The sequence below is a fragment of the Cupressus sempervirens genome, chromosome 10 (assembly GCF_028749045.1).
Source record: "Cupressus sempervirens isolate cs-2001-9-10 chromosome 10, ASM2874904v1, whole genome shotgun sequence".
NCBI lineage: Eukaryota > Viridiplantae > Streptophyta > Pinopsida > Cupressales > Cupressaceae > Cupressus > Cupressus sempervirens.
This window is the reverse complement of record NC_143127.1, coordinates 203547215-203571838: the sequence shown is the minus strand read 5'-3', so window position 1 is coordinate 203571838 and position 24624 is coordinate 203547215. Positions and strand designations below refer to the sequence as shown.

The 24624-nt window shown below is 36.7% G+C and overlaps 1 protein-coding gene across 3 annotated transcripts in view; it reads left to right on the top strand.

Moving 5' to 3' along the window:
* The first annotated feature begins 1398 nt into the window (after positions 1–1398).
* LOC149533332 (uncharacterized) overlaps positions 1399–24624 on the top strand; it is a 101608-nt gene continuing 78382 nt past the window's right edge. For all 3 annotated transcript variants that reach the window (XM_089804187.1, XM_089804185.1, XM_089804186.1), the window contains exon 1: positions 1399–3868. In XM_089804187.1, coding sequence (XP_089660313.1) covers positions 1582–3868 — 2287 coding nt within the window. In that variant the 5' untranslated portion in view covers positions 1399–1581. The remainder of the gene's footprint in view (positions 3869–24624) is intronic.

Genomic DNA, 24624 nt, shown 5'->3' with positions numbered 1-24624 from the left:
TGTGAATCACTACTCATTTAACATGGGTCAATAAGTTTGTCTCAAAAACTACACAATTTAATCCTAATAGCAATACCACAATTTGACTTGTTGTAGAAAATATCTCTTACTTATTAGGGGAAATATTGTTGATATGAGCATGGAAATCTTCTAAGGCATCTAGACCATACGACCAACAAACATAGGTGCCATACAAAAATCTCTTCCATCACTTAGGCATGAGAGGGAATGAATGGAGGACCACCTTCTTAAAGTGCTCTATATATAGGTTACCAATTATTGGATATAGAGGGGAACCCATGGCAACACCACCAACTTTTTCATAAATGACACATTGGAAGGAAAAGAGGGTGGATCTCAAACACAACTCAACTCAAGAGGCTACCTCCGCATTGGTCTTACATTTGACAATCTCAATGGAGTTGGGAATAAACACTTTGGTGAAAAGGGACATGACATCAAAGCTGACCAAAATGTCAATGTTCTCAAGCCTCTTGTTCTTGATAAATTGGACAAAATGGTTGGAATGTTTGATATGAGAATCTGGATTACTAATAAGAAGGACAAAAACTTGGCCAAATAGGAAGCTAACATGTAGGTTGGTGAATCCATTATGTCGATAATAGGTCTCAATAAAACATTAGCTTTGTGAATCAACCTCATAAATACGTGGCAATCAAGTTTTTAGAAAATAAGAGACATCTTTTGGTGGATGCATTAAGAGAGAACCCCAAAATAACCACATAACTTATATAATTAATATCATTTAATTTTAGAAAATTTAAAAGTGCAATTTTTTATAGATAGGGTTTAGACCTACAAGGCAACCCAACAGAGGCACAAAGTCTACGAGTTACCAATCAACAAAGGCCACCACAAAGGCATTTTAGCAACTAGTTACAAATGCACTCGTACTTGAAACTAGTTCGACTTAGAGCTAAGGACCAAGGGTATCTATACTACCAAAATCGTCAGAGACACAATCCTGGTCTCATCCCTTATGAAGATAAAGACTTGCATTCGACAAAGACTTCATCCCTTGTAGGCCCATTGATAACTTTTCAAGACCAAGGACCCATTGACTAAAAATACAATATTAAACTATAGTGACTAACAATTTCTCAACGATTGCTCAAGAGAAACTAAACCCTATTATGCGTGGATGCGACAGAGAAATTGTAAGTTGACCAATTATAAAAAAAAATTAAAAACATCATAGATTTTCTGAAAATTTCAGCATTCCATCTTCATGCTCTAATAGTTTGTAGTCGAAAATAACAAAAAATTTAGAAAAAAATCACTGTCGTAATTCTGGAAAAACAGGCTCGACTTGTTTTGTCTTTAGTGTTTTAGCCTCTCCCATTATGCGTCCCTTGTTATCATTACCACAATCATCTCTCCTACTTTTCTAAATTAATTAATTTAAAAAATTGAGTAGCGTGGATTCTTCTCGACGGGAAAATCTACCGAGCTACTCCTTTCTCGACCTCCTCCTCCATCTCTTCTCAGTATGCAGTGTACGCAGGTTTCTTCCTTCCATGAAGGTAAGAGACCCGCCTAATATCCTTTCTCGCATTTGCAATGCAAGCCCATGGCTCTTTTGTGTTCAAATCATATTCATTCTCTTTTTGTAACGGAGCAACTCTTCCTGTGCAATCTCACAAGGGGTTTTCCAAGGTTCCCTTTCGAATTCAATCTGGAGGACATCTTAAACAGAGGTCTGTTGCCAAGGTAAACATTACTTCAGCTTTCTCCGCAAATACAAATGCAAATTCTTCTCAACGCGTTGCAGAATACAGGCGTTATGGCAGCAAACGCACCAGACGAAGAAACAAATTACGCCCAAAACTATTAAAAACATTGCCGAAAACCCAAACAGAAACTATTATTCACACCGGTCAAAGGACAGAGGTAGAATCAGACAATTCTGATTCAAGAAGTATGGGTTTTAAGAATTTAGAGGCGAGTACATCTTGTGGTGAGTTTATGATAGCAGCCATGGATGAAACATTTAGCGCGGAGGCCGTGACAGCAACTATTGATGAGACATGTAGTAGACTAAATCTACAGGATGAAGATTTTATTAATGACTTCACAGATAAAGATAGATATATTACTGATTATGATATACATGAGATTAATGTTGAAAAAGAAGCTTTGCAAGATGACTCGAGCTTACAAGATAAACTGGGAAAATTGTTGGGGTCATGGAAAGATTGGTATGTACAATACAAGAGAGATGTTCTGGCATGGGGTGTTGGTAATACTCCTATTTTTGTGGTGTATGAAAGTGAAAATGGAGAGGTCAAGGTTTCCATTAACGAGGATGAGATTTGTAATCGTTTTGCAGCTTATCCTTTTGAGAAGCATGAAACCAGGACAACGAGTTTAAGGTTGAAAATAGCAGAAGCCAAACAACATGCGCGTGCGATAGAAAGAGGAGTAGTCAAACCGCCAAGAAACAGTAGTACATACCAATTTTTAAGTATAAGTAAGGAAAAAGGGGGGATATTGGAGTCTGTTATCAATCGAACTACTTTTAGTTCTGTAATTGGTACTCTCCCTGCGCGGCGTGTACTGGGAAATTTGCAGTTTGGCTTTTTTGTGCTCTCTGGATTGGTTTTGGTTTGGGCAGCTTGGAAAGTTGCTTTGGGATATGGCAGGTTCTCAGCAGAAAAAGATAAAGTGAAGAAGAAACAATTGGCTCGAGAGTCATTAAGGTCCTATATGGTTAAGAATAGGGTTGAGTTCGAGAATAGGATTCTGCAGGTTCAGGATATGGCGAGGCAGGTTCGCAAGATAGAACAAAATAGTTTTGAGAAGTGTGATTTGAAAACAGTGGGAACAAATGGCAATGAGGGGAGAAAAGAGGGAGGCAAGCCATTAGATTCTAAGCAATTGAGTAAAAACAGTCACGATGTTAGCGACCCAGATGCATCAGATTTAAGTAATATAGGTGGCAATGACAGATCGGCAATGCCAAAGGAAGTGAATATACACGTGGAGAATAGACATTCATTTCAGCAAGGAAGTGGTTCTATTGATTTCAGAGAAGATAGAAATAGAAACCAGAAATCCAAAAAGTCTATGCAGCCAAATATAGATTTATCACAACATAGACAAAGTTCTGTAGAAAAGGGTGCTTGCAATGCAACAAAAGAAACAGTGAGTGCGCTACATACCGATAAAGGCTTAGACAAGGATAAACATTTTAGTCGGAAGAGACCTGTAAATGGTTCACAGAAAAGCACGCTGCCAGTGATTACAGGTGCAAAACAACCCCGGGAAACAGTAAGAGAAAAATATGGAAAATGCAATAACAAATTCACAGATGCCTCAAAATTAAGTAACAAGAGTACTTTTTATGTGGATCCAGAGTGTACCAAACCAAAGGATGCAATATTCAAAGAAAAAATGAATTCAAATGGGAGGATTAAGAGAAAGAAAAACAGAAAGCTGAAGCCTCTGTTCAGAAAAGGAGCACATGTGTTTGAAGAGAATATTGGTGGTAAGAAAATATTGGAGAATGTTTCGGCAAGTTGTTTAGGAATTGCTGAAAGCAAGACGAAACTGGATTTGATAAATACAATGGGTAAGAGATTACAGATTGAACCAGAAAATGGTGTTCTAAGTGGAGATTATGTTTTGTTGCAGAAAGAAGAGTTTAAGTGGATGCGGGATGAAGTTTTGAGAAAAATTGTCTCCAAGGTCCAGACTAATAATATTGCTGGAAGAGAGCTGTCGGATGGCTTAGACTCTGAGGAAGAACTGCTATTTTTTAAAGGTCTGCAGAGAAAACTTGAGCGGGAAGGGGAGAGCGTTCAAGCATGGATTGAGAAGAGAGTGGAGAATCTGGACTATGACAAAGGTAAACATTAAAAGTAAAATGTACCTTTGCAAGAGGTAAGTTTTCATATTGAACATGTATTACATGGAGACATTTAGAACTGTTCATAGGTCAATGGTCTATTATATATGTGTCCTGTAAAACAGTAAGGTTAAGTGTCTGTCTAGTTTTAGTAGCCGGTATTCTTCCTATGGCCAATTCTAAAAGGCATGGCCATGCATTGATAAAAGATTGAAACACTCAGAAGAATATCATAGGCAATTTTGGCTCTCCACATCAATGTCGTGAGTGTTAACATTTCTTCAGAACCTTCCTATGCATTTAAAGCTGAGATAGCTTCGGTATTCAGTATTTTTCCTATAGTCAGTTCAAATTGTTAAAGCATGTAGCTTTGATCAGACAAAAACAATGTGAATAACAAATCTGAACTGTATATGTATATACATATCAGTATGACTTGCATACTGACATGTATATACATGTACTGATCATTTATATGTTTGATGTTTTTCTGATATTATTCGGAATGTCTGATGCATTCCATATATATTTCATTGAGACAAGTTCACATATATTTGATATCATTATCGGCTTGTCTGAAGATGCCAATCATTGTCTATTCATATGTTTATTGGCCTGTTTGAATAATGCTGATTTATCATTATCGATCATGCAAGTTCTATGTGCGGGCAATGCACAATATTGAATCGGTGCTTATACTTATTGATTATCATTAGCATTTGTTAAGTGCTAAATATCTATGAATAGTTATGGTGATGAATGGTCATGTCTCTATTTAGATAAATGGCCATTCACCCCCGTACCTACACATACGATATATATATTCAAAGGAACTCATTCTTTCTGGCATCGAAATCTATTAATGCCAGCAGATCCGAAGGAACTTTTAGGATCACAGTTTATAAAGAAAATCTCATACATATTACTGTAGAGTATCACATATATTCTGAAGTAAATCAGTGTTCATTGTCATTAGAGTTTGAACCTGCAAATTAAATCATACAAAGTCATTACTATTTTGAAATCTGACAGAAACTTTACGGAAATTTTATGACAATGCATTGATAAACAGTTGAAGCGAATTCAGAAGAAAATCCCAGGCAGCATTTGCTTTCCACATGAATGTTATGAAATTTAACATTCTTCAGAACCTCTCTGTGCACTTAAAACTAACTTCAAAAGATGGTTTTGACTTGATGGCTCCCTAGACCATTTTGTTTGTGTGGAGTTGGTGAAGGTATTTCATTTTGTTAGATATCAACGCTTCCAGGCTTTCTCTGTTAGCTTGGCCCTCATTATGTAACTGCTTACGATGGCACATTGATGACTCATATATTGAGTATAATGTATGTTAAGGAAGCTTGCAGAAGCAGTTCCAAATGTAAGGCTATTGTATCCTGTATTATATGTATTAAATGGAATTTCTATATTGCATTTATGTGACGTATGAATGCAATATGTCACTAGTGGCATGATTTTATTCAAATGTCAGATTATGAAATTTTGAATGAGGTTTCATTTTCCCTTGTAGGCCAATGATGGTGTGAGGTGGTATGCAGACTAGATAGAATAATTTGTTGGAAGTCCAATTATTTGGATGAGTAGGCACGAGAAGTGGAGCAAACACTTTTCTTCTCAGGCAAGCCAATTGACAACGGTCAGAACTCACATAAGTTGTCAGAGACTAAGTTATCTAGGCAAAGCAGTCAGACACGGGAAACAGCTATTAGCCAAGTAAGCCTCCTTAAGGCGATTCTTTATTCCAAACCTTTACCAAACAAAGTTTGGCAAGTGCTTTTGCTTCCTATAGTCTTCATGCTCATTTTGGCAGGTTGATGCATGAAAAGAAGTAGGTTGCACGGAAGTGCTTTTTATATTAAAATTCTGAGGAGGTAGCTGTGCAAATTTCAATCTTTTAACAATTATAGAAAGTAGAAGCACATTTAAACATAAAATAAAACGATATATACCATAATATAGGTGTATGTGGAAGAAACCTGTTTAAAAGAAAATCTGAGACTTTAAAGCATCTCAATGCATTATTCAGTGAACTACAATTACAATACAGTTGTAGAGAAAGCCTTTATAAGAGTATCATCAACTAGAGATTTGGAGCGGCTGAAAAATATCTACAAAATTCTACACAACCTCTATCTTAAGAGCTTAATAAATAGAAGATACAAAAACTGAAAATGATTAAATGGTAGTAAAAAATCTATGACCTAAAACCACCCAAAAGTGGTACTCAAGTTATTTTTCAATCAAAGATACCTTACGATGTGTCTTAACATGCAACATAAGTTGGTCAATAGCTGTAACTTTTTACATTTCCTATGCAAACTATTGGAGGCTATAACTTTTGTTCTGGTAGGCCATTTAGGCCTTCTTAGTTTTTTTAAATTGAAATACTCAAAGAGAACTTTGCAATCAGGAAAATATACTTTTCCGAAAAATCAACTCTATGCCCTAAAAATTGAGTTTTAAAAGTTTTTCCTTTTGGTTTTATATTTGAAAACCACAGTATATATAATCTTAACGTTAGCAGCAAGTTTGAGATACCTTTCTCAGCATCCTCCCACTTTTTGAATACCTTGCAAGAGCAAAAGGATTATGAACACCATTACCAGATTGCTAGGGGCTAAGAGGCCCATAAGCTAATAGCACCACTTCAATTTTTCTGTGCTCACTAGCTTCATTAGTGCATCAAAACATTCTTCAAAGTATCAACATTTTTACAATCACCACCTCACATCTTCTACATATCTCAAACAAAATGGTACTGACATCAATATGCTTAGTCTTCACATGAAAGGTTGGGTTCTCTAGTAGACATATGACGTTTTGACAGTCCCAATGAACTATAATGGTTCCAACTATTATGATATTAGATAGTTTCTATTTACTATCTCTTCCGTCTTTTTCTAATGGTCACTCTTTTTGTAATGTTTCATTAAACTCCTTTTGTTCATTATGGAAACTTTCTCTCTCTCTTCAGAATGTTTCTATTTCTCTCTCTTTTTTCGTTATAGAAACATTTTTGTGTATACATGTATATATAGATCATTTATGATCTTTGTTTGATAACACATTCATTATTTTACCATAATATGGTATCAGAGCAAATTCTTGGTCTCTTCGAATTTTTTTAATTTCTTTTAGAAATTACTAGTTCAAAATTTTCAAAATATTTTCCGAAGTGTGTTCAAAATTTACATCTTTTTTTCCTCCAAGCCCAACTAGGGATTAAGCGTCTAGATTTATTTGCAATTTTCTTTGAGCATAATTTAAAATCTGCAATTTTTTTTTCCAAATCCGTTCTCTGTTGAAGAACTCTGCGAAATTTTCAAGTTTTTTAATCCGGCTTAGGTTTTTTTGAAAACCCTCGATTCTTGTGTCATATTAACAACATTTTTACATACTTCTATTGGTTTTTTGTAGATCTCAACTGTGTTAGTCTCGCTTTTTTCTAGGTGCATCATTATTAGTGCCTCAATTTTTGAACCAGCGGAATAAAAAATTGGCAGTAGATTCTATGTGCATTATTTGAGCTCTTATTTGGGTGTCTTCAAATTTTATGGGTCTTTCCTCGATCTATCTCTAAGTTCGTGCCATTTTTGATATTCACATTTTTTTGCATCGATAAACATGTCATAGCATCTCTCACCAATCTTCTCTTGGAAGGCAGTCAATGATTCAACGAAAAGAGCTACAACACCTACAAGTAGAGAATGATGACGATCTTCAAGTACCGTCACCTTGAGGCGCTTGTTCTGGGTACCGAGACTTGTCCTACCATAGTTGATGCTACTCAAGAGAAGTTTGATGAGCATAATCGTGAAGTGGTTATGCTTATTAAGATTTCAGTTACTAATGATTGACTGCCTCAAGAATCGTTTGACATTACAACTGCAGAGATCTAAACACTGAAGGACCTCCATGAGACATCGGATAAAAGCAGAGTCTTCTTTCTGAAGAATCGAAAATTCTTTATTCTCATGGATGAGTACATGACCTTACAGGAACATCTTCTAAAGATTAAGGACATCAAAGATCAGCTTGAGGCCATTGGCCATACAATGGAGGAAGAGGATATGGTGGTCATTACTTTGAAAAGTCTACCATCATCCTATGAGCACTTTATTGAGATGGTCAACATTACTGCAACTAATGTTGACCTCAAATTTCCAGATTTGTGCACCAAATTTCTGCAGAAGGACTATTGGAAACAACTGTTTGGCAGTAGTGCTCCTTCATCCTCCTCTGAACAAGAATTTTCAACCTACTCCTTTAACAAGGATAAAGGTCCATCTCAGTCATTTGCTCAATTTCGGAATAGCTCCAAGAAGAAGCAAATCCGGTGCAACTATTGCCACAAATTTGGTCATGTGATCGAAGAATGCAGGACTCGCAATGCTTTTGATCAGCGGAAGTAGGATGAATCCTAGTCACAGGCCAACATTGGAGAACATGTAGGCCTCTCTGATCAACTAGAGGCTGCCTTTTATGCTTTTTGAGGACATTGAAATTTCTGTTTTTTGACAATAGGTTGACCATTAAGGGAGGGTATTACAATATTAGATAGTTTCTATTTACTTTCTCTTTCGTCTTTTTTAAATGGTCACTCTTTCTGTAATGTTTCCATAAACTCCTTATGTTGTTATGGAAATTCTCTCTCTCTCTCTCTCTATCTTCAAAATGTTTGTATTTCTCTCTCTTTGTTCGTTATAGAAACATTCTTGTGTATACATGTATATATAGATCATTTATGATCTTTGTTTGATAACACATTCATTATTTTACCATAATACCAACCACTAGTCCAACATTTGAACACTCTCTCTTAATTTAGATAGCTTTGTTACTAGTATGAGCTGTTGCCATTTACTATGCTTCATAGTGGACAAAGTGACCACAACTTGTCACTCGCTCATTTAATTGATTGCATCACCAAACATAGTGAAAACATATCCACTGGTGGATATTCTATTAGCGATATCTCTAGCCCAATCTAAATCCACAAATCCTATAAGTTAAATGGAATGTCAATCCTCTACAGGATAACCGTGCTAGTATAAGGAATACTTATAGCTACCACACAAATACTTTAATACCGCAGAGTTAACCTTACAAGGTCAAGCAACCAACTCTATTTGACATAACACTCACAACTTCCCTACTCATGGGAACAATCACCCTAAATAGTATTCACAACAAGACCTTACTTCCCAGCATGTTCTTTATTGATTCAACCCACTCTTGACCACTACAAGAATGTGACTTCACAAAGGAGTTTTGGCAGACTCAAAGACTCCCATATCTGCCAAGTATATGAACTCTAAAACTATTCAATCTTTCCTGTTGTTTTTCCTTCCAAGACAACAACCTAGAAACTTGGTATTATGGGGTTTAGACACCTTAGCACAACCAACATGACACGGACATGGAACAATATGTTTTTATTCTCAAATGGACCATTACAACTTTGTATCACCCATCAAACAAGACCCAGTGACCCCTTTTATGCTACTTGCTTCTAAATAGGCCTATTTCCTTGAAGCTCTATTCAGCGGGTAATTTGACAATAACTTGCAGACCCCTGATCTTATGACCAAACAAATCACCTTTCTTGATATGATTTTGGGAGTTGTTTAACATATGTTAGAACCAACTTTTGGCTCTTTGTTCTGATGGGCTAGTTCAATCAAGGCATGTAACACCTTTTGATCAATCCGACAGCACATTATCTATCATGGATCAATGCCTAAACCCCTCGGAATTACTTCTGCAACACCAATTGTATCAAAACCCTTAACTAGGCCTGCAACATAGAGAAATCAGAATGTAAAATGCCAAAAACATGGTTTCCACCTTATTCGTCCACTCCAAAACCTCTAGAATCCTAAAATAAATAGTACAACCTTACGTTCCCCTAAAACTTTGGAAATTTTCAACTGTGGAGCGTCATGTTTTTAGGCATTTCTTCTTCAAAACCCTTGTTTTGAGGTTTCCAGAGCATTTTGCAGTAAAATAGCTATAACTTGCACCAATCAAAAGGAAATGAATTCTAAGCAACACCAAAATAAAATTACATCAACAGATTATCTGATCATGTTCATTGCAACACCATGCCAATCCGCACAACACAACTGTTTGCAAGAAAAAATGGGAAATTCTGAGTATTTTATTGAATAGCAATCACAAACACTTCATCATTGCCTCGACCCAAAGAGGTGTACATAGACATAATCTAACTTCTGCAACTAATTCCAACCGGTTTTTGAACCATTTGACTGCTGGGACCAAAGTTGCATAATTTTGCTTGAAAGTTGCTCAACAACTTTTTATTTGCAACTTTGCAACTGTTTGAGATTTTGTCACCTTATTACATCTCATATGTGCCAAACGTGGTCCAAATGACTCAAAAACACTATGCTTACACTATTCCTTAATGTTTGACCAATATTGACCCACGAGGTCCTGATTAGCCTTACAAGAACAATTTGGCTCATTGCCTTCCAAAGTGACTTCATGTGTTTCCAAAAGACTCAAAAATGGTCCTAAGGACATTGTTACTTGCTTGATCAACTATAAGAAATTAAAACCCTTAATAGGCCTTTTGACTTATAGGTGCTCCTGCACCATGCTCCCCAGGTGGAAAGATCTCAAGTTCTCTTGGAGAGAGTTCTTAAATACTGGTTCCGTGTTGTTTGATATCATCTTCTGACATCTTTGCTGCATCTTCTTTAGGCAATCCCTGCCACTTAACCAGGTGTTCTTTATAAATCTTCCTCCTAGTCTTCTTGGCGTCGCTACTATCCACAATACATTCCAACTTCATAGGTTGGTTTGTAGGCAAGTAACCAATCCTATCCTGAGCGTCTTTGGCTTCTTCACCTGTGTCTGTACCTGCAATCTTAGTGTTTTTGTAGGAAGACAGATCAGATACATAAAAAATGGGGGAAATAGCAATGTTTGGGGGTAGTTCAATTTCATGGGCATTTTGGCCATATTTGTGCACTACTCTGCAAGGCCCAATCCTTTTCATCATCAATTGTGTATCTCCCTTTAGGAATTCTGTCTTTGTTTAGGTAAACCATGACCAAGGCCCCAACTTTGAACTGCAAGTCTCTTTTCCTGATATCTACCTTTCCTTATTTCTTTCCACATTACCTTGGAGCATCTCTTTCACCTATTGATGAATGTCCTGCATTACGTCATCAAAATCTTCTGCCTAAGTACTTCTTTTGTCCATTCCTTGCAAATCTCTGAGCTCAAAGACCCCTCTTAGATGAATGCCATAGACTACCTCAAAAGGGCTACTTTCTGTGCTTCTATTAGTAGAATCATAGTAGGCATACTTTGCTAATGTATTATCATATCCCAAGCCTGCCCATGCTCTTTTATCAGGCATCTGAGGAGATTGCCCAAAGACCTATTGACCACCTCAATTTGACCATCTGCCTGAGGGTGGTATGTAGTAGTTGGTTGTAGTTTGTGTATAAATATGCATTGCTTATGCCATTTTCAATAGACAAAATCAGTGAGCTCTTCATTTGCTTTGATACCATATTGGAAAATAGAAAACAAAGACAATGATGCAGTCAGATTAATAAAATACATTTATTATCTACTGTCACCATTGTCTTTGTTTTCTATTTTCCAATAGTATGCAGAACTGAATGCTAGATTAGTTCCCAACTTCTTCCACAGAGCTCTTCAAAAGTGCCCTAAAAACTTGGAGTCTCTATCAGACACAATGTTAAGTGGCAACCCATGTATCATGACAACCTCCTTGAAGAATAACCCTGCTATGCATGATGCATCCTTTGTGCATTTACATGGGAGAAAATGAGCCATTTTCTTTAATGTCTCTACCACAATGAAAACACTGTCATAGCCTGCTTTGGTCCAAGGAAAACCTAATACAAAACCCATGCCAATACTTTTCCATGGTCTACTGGGAATTGGGAGGGGTGGGTATAAACCTGCATTGAATGAAGACCCCTTTGCCATTTGATGAACAATACAACTTTCCACAAATCTTTTATCATCATTTTGCATTTAGGCCAGTAATAAAACCTTCTTACCTGGTCTAAGGTCTTATTAAAGCCGAAGTGCCCTCCTAGGCTTCTACTGTGCGTTTCTTTTATCAGATTTTCCCTCATAGAACATCCTGGAACACACAACTGACTGCCCTTAAACAGTAATGCATCTTGTAACATATATTCAGAATATTCATTATGAAATGAGTTAGAAAGCTTATCACAAACCTCATATACCTCATGGAAGTCCACATCATCCTTGTGCATATCTTTGAGTGACTCAACTCGTATGCTCTGCAACTGGATCTCTTGGACTGCAAGCACTTTCCTGCTCAATGCATCTTTCACCTTGTTGGCCTGCCCCTTTTTGTGTTTTATAGTTAAGGTATATGCCTGCAATTGTTTGACCCATTTAATGTCTTTGACTTAATTTGTCCTGCCCATACAAGAAGCTTAAGGTGTGATTATCAGTATGTACAATAAATTCTTCGAGTAGCAGGTAGTGCCTCCATTTTTTAAGTGCTTGTACAATGGCATATAATTCTAGGTCATATGAAGAGTATCTTCTTTTTGTTCTATTGAGCTTCTCACTAAAGAAAGCTACTGGCCTCCCCTCTTGACTCAAGACTGCGCCTATTGCTTGGTTACTAGCATCATATTCTATGGTAAATAGCTTATTGAAATCAGGCAAAACCAAAATGGGTCGTTGGGCTACCTTTTGTTTCAGGTATTCAAAACCCTTACCTGCAACATTTGTCCAAGAAAATTTGCATTTGCCTCCTCCATTGATGGTGTACAAAATGGGTGCACAGATATGGCCAAAGTTCAAGGTTCCTAATGAACTTCCTATAAAAGGTAGCCAATCCATGGAAACTCCTCACATCACTGACTGATCTTAGAGTAGGCCAGTTTAATATAACTTCCACTTTTGAGGGGTCCATCTTTAGATTCCCCTTGGAGATGACAAAACCAAGGTATACAAGTTCTTGCTTCATAAAATCACACTTCTCTAGATTAATCATTAGCCTTTGTTCATGTAGTCTCCTCAAGACCAAATCCAAGTGCTTCAAGTGCTCCTTCTTAGACCCATTACACAAGAATGTCATGTAAATATACGACCACAAATTTCCCGGTGAAATCGTGCAATACCTCATTCATTATTCTCATAAATTTACTTGGTATATTGGAGAGCCTAAAGGGCATAATCAAACATTCATAGAGACCCTCATTAGTTTTAAAAGGTGCCTTCCATTCATCTCTCTCTCTCTCTCTCTCTCTCTCTCTCTCTCACACTCTCATTCTTATCTTATGGTAGCCACTTTTTAAGTCAATTTTGGAGAAATAAGTTGCCCCTCCTAGACAATCCATTAGGTCTTCCATTCTAGGCATTGGAAACCTATACCTTATGGTGATTCTATTTATTGCTCTAGAATTAGTGCATAATCTCCATTTCCCATCCTTCTTTGGTGCTAGAATAATTGGTACTGCACATGAACTCATTCTTTTCCTTCCAATCTCCTCATTTTGTGCTTTGGTCATCTTATATGCTGCCTTATTAGTGAGTGTAGCTCCTGGTTCGAAGTCTATCTGATGGCTTATGTCTCTAATTGGGGGCAAAGAGTTAGGGTCTCTTTCAAACACTATACCTATGTATTTGTCCAACAAGTCTTTCACTTCCCTAGGAACCTCCCTTTGTTTACAGTTTTTGGTTTCAAGATTAAAGCAAATCCTTGGTTACCTTCTTTGATTGCCTCCAAGAATTTTCTCTCTCCAACCATCATTATGCTAGGTCCTTCTTGTTCTGGTCTATCCCCTTCTTTGAGTGGCAACAAGTTGTAGGCTACCCCATTCTTTAGGATTGAATTAGTATTCTTCTCTCCATCATGCTTTGCCTTCATATCAAACTGCCAAGGTCTTCCTAGTAGAAAATGACATGCATCCACATGGATGATGTCACACAAGAGTTTGTCCTTGTAGGCCCCCTATATTAATTCTATGCATGCTTTTTCACCCACTAATACTTTTTGCCTCTTGTTCAACCGGGAGACCCTATAAGGATTAGGGTGAGAAATTCTTCTTAGATTCAACTTCTTTACTGAAACAAGATTGTTTGTGGAACCAGAGTATATTATTACCTTGAAAATGGTACCTTGCACCTTGCATTTGATTCTAAACAATGCCTTTTTGTGTGGTGCTCTTTGATGATGTAGACCTTGAGCAATGTTCTTCTGAACATAAGAGCTTCCCCAACCTCTGGAGCAACATTCACTATAGGTGAGGTTACACTTTCGTCATCCTCTTGTATCAGGTGGCTCCTTCTCTCTCCTCCATTAGAGGTAGATGCTTATTTTTTAGGACATTTGACTGCAATATGGCCCACTTGGCTACAAGTGTAACATCTAGTAACAAAACGATTTTAACCCCTATTTGGCCCATCAAAACTTCCTCTCCCATTTGGTCTCCTTCTCCTATAGCCCCCTCTAGTGTTTGAATCCCCACTTTGCTCACTGTAGTTGGATTCACCATTAGACCTTTGGTTTTGGTTCCTTCCTCCAAAACTGCCTCTGCTCCTTAAGTTTCTTCCACTTTTGCCTCTACCACTTTGTTCGCTCATTCTCTTTAATTTGTCCTCTTCTCTCAAAGCTATCTAAAAATATTGATCTACTATTCTAGGTGTCATCAAACTGATCTCATCTTGAATGGCGAACTTTAGTCCATTTAAATACGTCACGACCTTCTCCTTGCCATCTTCATAATGGTCAGATGTAAGGTTCAATTTGTGAAATTCCTTTGTATATAATGCTTACATCTAGATCCCTTTCCTTTTGGTTCTGCAATCTTCTATAGACTTGCACCTCATAGTCTGCAAGCATAAGGCGAGATCTTATTTTTGCCACCATCCTATCCCAGGAATTGATCATGCTTCTTCTATTCTTCACTCTCTCACCTTGAGCATAATTCCACCATCAACCCCTTTCAATTTAGTCTTGGCAAGTTTTACTTTTCTGTCACTTGATACCTCATTTTACTAAAGCCTCTATCCACTACATAACTTCCTCTGCATTCATCTGTCCATTGTACATAGTGAGATAAATCTTCATATCAAAGGATTCCTTGCTGACTATTTTGAAAACATTGATGAGCCTTCTTTCATCAGCAGGTATCTTTTCTTCCTACTCCTGGGGTCCACCATCTCCCCATTCCGCTTCTTTTCCCCCGGTCCCACTATTCTCCTCTTCACCTCTTTCTTTTCTCCTCTCCTTGGTCTTCCACTTGGCAATCTCCTCTTCTAAGGTCTTTAGCCTTCTGTCATATCTGCCCATGTAGCCTTTTGGAGGCATCCTTGTCAACTTCTTACCTCCTCACAATTTTCTTCTCAACCCAAACATTTCAGGCTTTGATACCAATATGATGTAGAGTGAACCTTACAAGGTCAAGCAACCAACTCTTTGACATAATGCTCACAACCTTCCTACTCATGGGAAAAATCACCCTAAATAGTATTCACAACAAGAGCTCACTTCCTAACATGTTCTTCATTGATTCAATCTACTCTTGACTACTTCAAGAATGGCTCTAATACCAATATGATGGAGAGTGAACCTTACAAGGTCAAGCAACCAACTTGTTGACATAACACTCGCAACCTTCCTATTCATGGGAAAAATCGCCCTAAATAGTATTCACAACAAGACCTTGCTTCGCAGCATGTTCTTCATTGATTCAATGCACACTACAAGAATGTTACTTCACAAAGGAGTTATGATAGAATCAAAGACTCCTATACCTCCCAAGTATTTGAACTCTAAAACAACTTAATCTTTGCCAAGATTTTTCTTTCTAAGACAACACCCTCCAAACTTGGTATTATGGGGTTTAGATACCTTAGCACAACCAACATAAAAATGACATGAAACAATATGTTTTTATTCTCAAATGGACCATTACAACATTATATCACCCATCAAACAAGACCCAATAGCTCCTTTTATGACACTTGGTTCTAAATAGGTTTAATTCCTTGTAGCCCTATTCAATGGGTAATTTGGCAGTAATTTGCAGACTCTTGATCTCATGACCAAACAAATTTCTTGATACCCTTTTGGGAGTTGTTTAACAGATATTAGAACCATTTTTTTGATTTTTCGTTTTGACAGGTTAACACTTGTTTTAGTGACCTTATTGGGCTATTAGGTCTCCCTTAACAAAGCTACTCCCCTTGTAACTCCTTAAGTCCTTCAACCAAGGCATGGAACACCTTCTGATCAATTCTAAAACACATTATTATTATGAAGTAATTGGAAAATATTTGCTTGTTTTAAACAGTGATCAACAGATCAATTTATACAAGAGACTAAACGATGTTTTCTTAAGAAACAATCATAAAGAATAGAAACATTCTATTCTAGAAACAAAAAACTAAATGTTAGAAACATTCTAATATTTACAAAAGATTACAATAGATAACCATTAGTTACTAAACAACGATAATAGAAACTATCTATTATTGTAATACCCTCCCTTATTGGTTAATCTATCCAGAGCACGAAGTTGTCAAAAAGCTTAAAAGGAAGATTCTATTTGCTCAAGAATGCTCCACATTGTTCGGTATGGGTTGCGAACCAGATTGCTTAGATAGGGCAGCTAAGCGCTTTCGACATTTAACCTTCAGATGCCCATACTTGTCGCAATAGTTGCATTGAATGTTCTTTTTCTTGGAGCCTTATGAAGTTGGAGCAGAGGACCTTTGCTGAGAAGACTACTGATGGTACTTTGGATAATGCTCCAAAACTTTGCAGATGAGCATAATGCTCCAAAATGCTCCAAAACAAACCGCAAAAGCCATAATTTTTTAGGTGAAAAATCAATCAAAACCCAACTTGATTTTTATGTTGAAAAATCAATCAGAACTCAACATGATTTTTGAGGTGAAAAATTAATCAAAACCTAACATGATTTTTGAGGTGAAAAATCAATCAAAACCCAACATGATTTTTGTGGTGAAAAATAAATCAAAACCCAACATTATAAAGCTTAGTTTTTTTATAGGAAAAACAATAAAACCCAAAAGATAATTTTTGAGGAAAAATTAACAAACCCACAGAGGAATCTCACACAACTTTGTAGATTACAGAATCATAAATTTTTAAGGGAAAATTTATAGAAACCCATAAAAAAAATGAAAACCCATTAGAAATATTTTTTGAGGAAAAACTTTATGAAAACCCACTAGAATTTTTTTTTGAAGAAAAAAATTATGAAAACCCACTAGAATTTTTAAGGGAGGCAAAACATGAGACTTTGCATGGTAAAACAACATATGCAAACAACATGCAAGCACATGCAACCCTAAAAAAGTAGAGCTTTAAAAAATTTGAAGGGTGAGCCAAAAGAGAGTTTGGAAACCCCAAAAAGAATATGTTGTTGGTTTTTCGATCAGCTGGCTCGAAAATTCAGGCACAAAAATCGGGGCATCCAAAAAAATAGACAACCCAGTTGAGATCTCAAAAAACCCGCCAATACTCTGTAAAAAAGATTTTGATCCAGTACAAAAAATTAGGGTTTTGAACAAAAACGACCTTGCTGCAAAGAAAACCACAAAAAATGGTGGAATGTGCAAAAACTAGACGGATTTGGATAGGAATGGGTTGCAAAACTGAACTAGAAGTCGGTGGATTCAGATCTCTCATAATAGAAACCCTAGTCGGATTATAGAGAGTTGGAAGCAAATATTCATGTAAATAATTTAAAAAACAAAAGGCAGATAATTTCAACCAAGAAATTATAATTATTTTTGGAAAAATTTAGAGTATTGGCTCTTATACCATATTATGAAGTAATTGGAAAATATTTGCTTGTTATTAACAGTGATCAAAAGACCAATTTATACAAGAGACTAAACGATGTTTCCTTAAGAAACAATTGTAAAGAATAGAAACATTTTATTCTAGAAACAGAAAACTAAATATTAGAAACATTCTAATATTTATAGAAGATTACAATAGATAACCATTAGATACTAAACAAAGATAATAGAAACTATCTATTGTTGTAATATTTATCAATCATGGGGCAATGCCTAAACCCCGTGGAATTACTTCTGCAACACCAATTGTTTCAAAACCCTTATCACTAGGTTTGCCACATAGAGATATCAGACCTTGAAATGCCAAAAATTTGGTTGCCACCTTATGGGTCTACTCCAATCCTTCAAAATTCTGAAATGCATAGTACAACCTACATTCCCTTTTCAATGTTAGGTTTGTAGGCATTTCTTCTTTAAAACCCTAGTTATGAGGGTTTCAAAACAATTTGCAGTAAAATGGCTATAACTTGCACCAATCAAAAGGAAATGAATTCGAACCAGCGTGACGGGAGATCAAAAGGTTATTTGATCATGTTCATTGCAACACCATGCCAATCCTTACAACTTTGTACAACAAAATTGTTTGCGAGAAAAAAATGGAAATTCTAAGTATTTTATTGAATGGAAATCACAAAACCTTCAACAACCTAATTGCACAATTACGCCTAAATGTTTCTCAACAGCAATTTTTTTGCACTTATTGACATTTTGTCATTTTGACAATACAATGAACCTTATTACACCACATGTTCCAAACAAATCAAAAACATCATTTCTACACTATTCCTTCATGTTTGACCAGTTTCACCAATTTTGACCTACTAGGTCTTGATTGGCCTTACAAGAACAATTTGGCTCATGGCCTTACAAAACGACTTTATGCATTTACAAATGACTTCAAAATGGTCCTAAGGACCTTAGTGCATGCTCGATCTTAGAAATTAAAAAACCCTTAATATGCTCTTTGACCTATAGGTGCTCTTGCACCAAATACCCTCTTTGATGTAATCTTATGTACTTGTCCAAGATTAGCCATAAATCAAATAAGGACTACCATTTCTCAAGCAATGTTTGGTCTTGTACAAATCATAGTATACATCAAACTCTAGATGGTTCTAGCATAAGATGCTCTACTTGTATCCTCCATCTTACTAGGAGAAATTAGACATTTCTCAAAGATAATGTCTCCATCGTAAGAGGAACACATAGTGCCTTGCAATTTGTCATATTAAATATGTCTCCAACATTGAGTTCACATACTTTGGTCCAACCAAAGTTTGTTGTTCAGTCAATCTCTTCTGATATTGATGCCTATGATGCACCTGATTGCCTCTAAGTACTACATCAAATCTTGTCAACTACCAAAAACCAACATATTATCAACATATCACACAATAATTAGATTACCGTCTCATAGAAAATGCAATGATTTGTTTGGGATCTTAGAAATCCCAAAAAACTTAAATGCAAATTTTTTAATCTTTCGGGACCACATCCTATGTTCTTTTCCGACTATACAAAGATTTCTTCAATTTGCAAACCAAATGTTTTTTTCTTTTTTCAATATAGTGCTTCAAGTGTGTTATGAATCTCTTCCTTCAAATCACTATGAAGGAATTCTGTCTTTACATCTGTTTGCTCAACCTCAAGATCTTTTGTTGCAACAGGAGACAATTTAAATCAAATAGATAGCTTTTGTATTGGCTAGAATATCTCACATTATCTATTCCCTTGACATGGAAATGACCCTCTGCTACAAAATGTTGCTGTGTACTTCTCAATGTTGCAATCAGACCCTATTTTTGTTTTGAATACCCATTTGCAGCCAATAGGATTTTGTCTATCAAACAAAGATACTAGGTTTCATGTGTTATTTTCTTCAAAGTAGCCATCTTGCATTCACGAGCAACTTCTAGTACTCTACATCATCCACACCTATAGCCCACTTTATGTCCCAGACTGTTAAATGTTAGCAATCAAAGCAAAAGAACACCTCCAATCAGGAGTATATCTTTCTGGTTGCTGTTTTTGTGGAGTGGATCTCCTCAATAATTGGGGTGGAGGTTGTATCTATTCTTCAGAACTATCTGAGCTCTTTTCATTTCGAGGTTTTTTGTGATCTTCTGGTTTGAGTTTTAACTTTCTCAAACTTTGGTGTTAGTTGAATTGCATTATTTTTTCAGTCCGTCTCTGATTACAATGCTATGGAAGAAGACTCTTAAGGATAACATTTTTGCTATACAAAACTCTCTCAGCTGTAAGGTTCCAAAGTTTGTATCCTTTTATACCAACATCATATCCAATGAAGATACATTTTACAGCCTTATTCTCCAACTTTGATAGTTTCTCTCTAGGCACATGTGCATATACCTCACAACTAAAGACTTAAATATGTCTCAATGAGTGTTTTCTTTTCATGCACACTTTACTTAGGCATTTTACTAACAAGAGATGATGTAGGAGACTTGCTCGCTAGGTAAGAAGCTGTGGTGACTGCTTCTGCCCAAAACATTTGTTTCAGACCAGTGCTGCTAAGCATACTCTTAGCCCTCTCTGACAAAATCTTGTTCATTTTTTCTGCAACTCCATTCTGTTGAGGAGTGTAAAGTTGTCTTATATCTTTCTATCCCATTGCTCTTACATAGTCTATCAAAATTTGGTAAACAAAACTCCTGCCATTATCAGTCCTCCTAAGTCTTGATCTGTCTAACAATTTGATTCTTTACAAGATCTTATAGCTCCTTACAATCTTTGAAGGCTTCATATTTACTTGAGGAAATACTCTCGTGTCATACTATATCACCTCTAAAAGAAAAATAACATAGATTTGGGTATTGAAGGAACAATTTGATGACCAAATACATTAAACTGGATAAAGTTGAACAGTCTAGTTTTGTTTTCTATGTACATAGTGTTCGTATAAATCAAATCCAAAATTACAAGCATCTAACCGCTCACCAAGGTTTTTGATTTTCAGGGTCCTTAATCCCTTCTTACCTGTTTAAACCATCTTTTGGTGCCATACCGTTATTATTTTTGCTTGTAAAAGCTCGAGCACCCTTAGGTATCCAGCCATTAGAATAAACACGATACACCTCTTTGTCATTTGTTCATGTGAGGTCATGTGTGGCCTCAACAGATGCAGAGAGAATGGTTCTTGATGAAGACCTTAGAGACAGGATTTTGGAAGAGTTGTAAGTTTACAAGGAAATTGAAGGAAGCTTATTTTCTCATATCTATGCATTCAAAAGGACTATGACTAGGTGAAAAATATGAATGCTCATTGTTAAGTAAATCTTTATTTTAATCACTTTAAATTTTAGTTTATTTATCAGTTTACTGAATGACTTACAAGTTATAAATTTTTCCCTTATAGATTTATGGTGGGAAACTAATGGTACAAAAAGCACCCAATATTTTTAAATGTCACCATGTGCTTTTTCCAACTCTATAGCAATTTAGGGCGTGGTGCATCTGGAGCACACTTGAGGTCATTCACACCAAGAATGAAATTGTTAAGAACAGAATTAAGAATTGTATTATCAATGCACAATTAAATTGAGTTTTAGAGATGCTGATAATAGCGTGAACCAAAAAGAAAGTTTTCTAAATAACGGCTACATCTAAAATAGACTAAATTAAGACAATAAAAAAAGAAATCCTAAATGACAGTTAACTAAGATTCTAGAAGAACTAGCTAAAAATGGCAAGAACCTAGGAGGCTGAAAATATAAAAAATATTCTAACACCCTCTCTTGATCGTTTTTATATTAACTACACGAAGTTGCTCCCTAAAATTGACAATTTTTTCTGGACTGAGAGACTTGGTGAGAATGTTTGCAGTATTGTCCTCAGTGCGGACATACTTCAACATCACAGATCCATCTCTGACAAGCTGGCAGTTGCGACAATGAAGGTCTGCATGCTTTGTCCATTCATGGGAAGATTGGATTCTCGGCTAACTTTAAAACTCCCTAATTATGACATAACAAGGGGGTACATCCTGTTTGAGGCATAGGCAAGTTGGCAAGTATCTGTGGATGACAAACTACCTCACAAGCTGTCTTAACTATTCCTCTATATTCAACTTCGGTAGAGAAGAGTGATACGACCTGCTGCTTCTTGTTAGTCCATGTGACTATGCACAAACTGGAAACATACCCAGAAGTAGACTTTCAATGATGAACAAAACCTCTCAAATCTGATTTTGTATAACCAATGATCTGAGGATCTTGACTTATGTTTTAGAAAATACCAAAATCAGAAGTGCCCTACACATATCGCAGCACATGCTTTGCGACAACCCAATGTTCAGGCTTAGGGGCTGTCTTAAAGTGAGAAATGTAACTGACATCATAGCTGGTGTTAGGTCTAGTGGTAGTGAGATAGATAAGGCTGCCCACTAGTTTCTTGAATGTTGACTCATTCTCCACCACTGGTTTAGTTGAAAATGTCAGCCCTTTCTCCATAGGTGTAGAGGTGGGGTTGCAATCATGCATCCAAAATTTCTCCAATTTTTTTTGGCATATTTTGACTGAGAGATGACCATGGAAATATTTGTCTTAATAGGGGAGTCTCAAATCTGTCATTTCAAATGTCTAGCACAATTTTTTTGGCCCGCTCAACCAAATGTGCTACACAACCAGTACTGATCAGATCATCAACGTAGATGACAAGAGTAAGAATCTCACAATTGACATGCTTGATGTGCAGATTAGAATTAGAAGGATTGTACTGAAACTCTTGATCAGTCAAATAATTGCGTTACTGGATTCGTCCCCTACTGCTTGGATTCGGGTCCGAGTTTGGGTTTAGATTCATGTCCGGGTTTGCTGTGGGTCTGGGCAGGGTCCTTATTTCGGACTATGGGTTTGCCCGAGTTCGTGCTCGAGTGAACTGGGGTGAACCCACAACGAACCCATGGTGAACCCACAACAAACCCATGGTGAACTTGGGAGGACCCAGGGTAGTAGGGTCCAAAATGTGAAATAAAACAACTTTGAAGAGTTTTAAATTTTTATTTTTTATGTAACCCTAAAAGGAACCTAATAAAAAAATATTTCACTCGTTTAATCTCTAATGTTGAGGAAGAGGAGGATGATATAGCAGCATATGGGACTAGTGGAACTGGTTTGGGTTCCAATGATGAGGATCTAGATATAGTTGCAGCCAGGGATGAAGCCATTGATCCCTCATTTTTTGATGACCCATTTGACTCTTGAAAGGGATTTGATACTATGATCATTCATAAACTACTAAATGCTTGTCATTTATCATTATGTTTCAAACTTTATTATTTGATGAACTAGTCTATGTTTTGCTACTTTGTTTTGTAATTTAGTAATTCAATGTGTGATTTTCGTTAGAATCATGAAGATAGATTAATGAGTGAGTATTTAATGTTTATCGTTGACATTTGGCATTGATCAATGATCAAGCAACATATATTCATACTGTGAAATGACTTAGTTTTGCAATTATGCAAGTTTCTCTTATTTTTTTGTATACACACACACACATATGTTTATGTATATGTATATATACTTACGAACCCTCCCACGAACCCAAATGTGAATTTTTTTTTGCTTGAATCCATGAACCCGAACGCGAACGCGAACCTGAATTTGTCCTCGAACCCGAATCGACAACTTAGTCAATTACTTATTCTTGATGTACCATGCATGGATTGTACCTATTTGAGGCCATATAGAGCTTTTACCAATTCAAAGACCTGATGTTCGTTACCCGCAGCCTAAAATCTTGGAGATTGTGTCATATAAGCCTCTTCTTTCAAATCACCTTTGAGAAAAGCACCCTTGACATCCATGTGGATGCACTAACCAAACTGAGCTAAAAGGGCTAGGACAAGATGGATGGTACTCATTTTGGCAGTGGGACCAATTGTCTCCTCATATTCCATTCCCTCTATGAAAACCCTTCAGCAGCTAACTGTACCTTTACTTATCAAGCATGCCATCAACTTTATACTTGACCTTATAGATCATTTTGCAGCCAATGGGCTTCTTCCCTAATGGAAGATTGGACGACATCCTAGTGTTGTATTTCAGGAGAGTTTGATGTTCAACTGCCATAGCCTATGCCCACTCGGGTATACCCTTAGCCTCTGAATATGTTTGGGGCTGAAAAATACTGCGAATATTGGGCATAAGAGCAAAATTGACTATAGTATGCTTCTTGCTCTTATTCTGAACAGATCTACCCCCACCTAGCTCATCATCATGGAGATTACCAATAGTCTCGGCCTACCACTTGGGTTAGAGTGTAGAAGAACCAACATCCATTGTAGTAAGAACAACATGACCTAGAATCACTGGATGTGGACCTTGAATATCCCACGAAGGGACTGGTGACACACCATCAACTAGATCCCTCGCATTAGGAGATCCAAATCAAAGACGAACATCCTTACCTAAAGCCTGTGGAGGCTAATCCTCATGGCTAGAAATTGGAGAAGACTGAAATAGACCTCAGTCTTCATTAAATATCACATGTTGACTGAATATTAGACGATCAATATCAACATCAATTAATTGATAAGCCTTATGTGTATCACAATATCTTATGAACATCAATTCCCGAGTCTTGGAATCCCATTTGGTGCACTTGGCATTTGGGATCAAAACGTATCTTGTAGAGCTAAGACCCTACAGATGACCGATTTTGGGCTTTCATCCAAACCAAGCTTCCCATGGAGTCATTATCTTAACGACTTTTATGGGAGACTGATTGAGAAGATAAACAACTATAAAGATTGCCTTTGCCCAAAAATTCTTTGGAACATTGTGATGCTCCAACATTGATTGAGCCATCTCAGTGACTATATGATT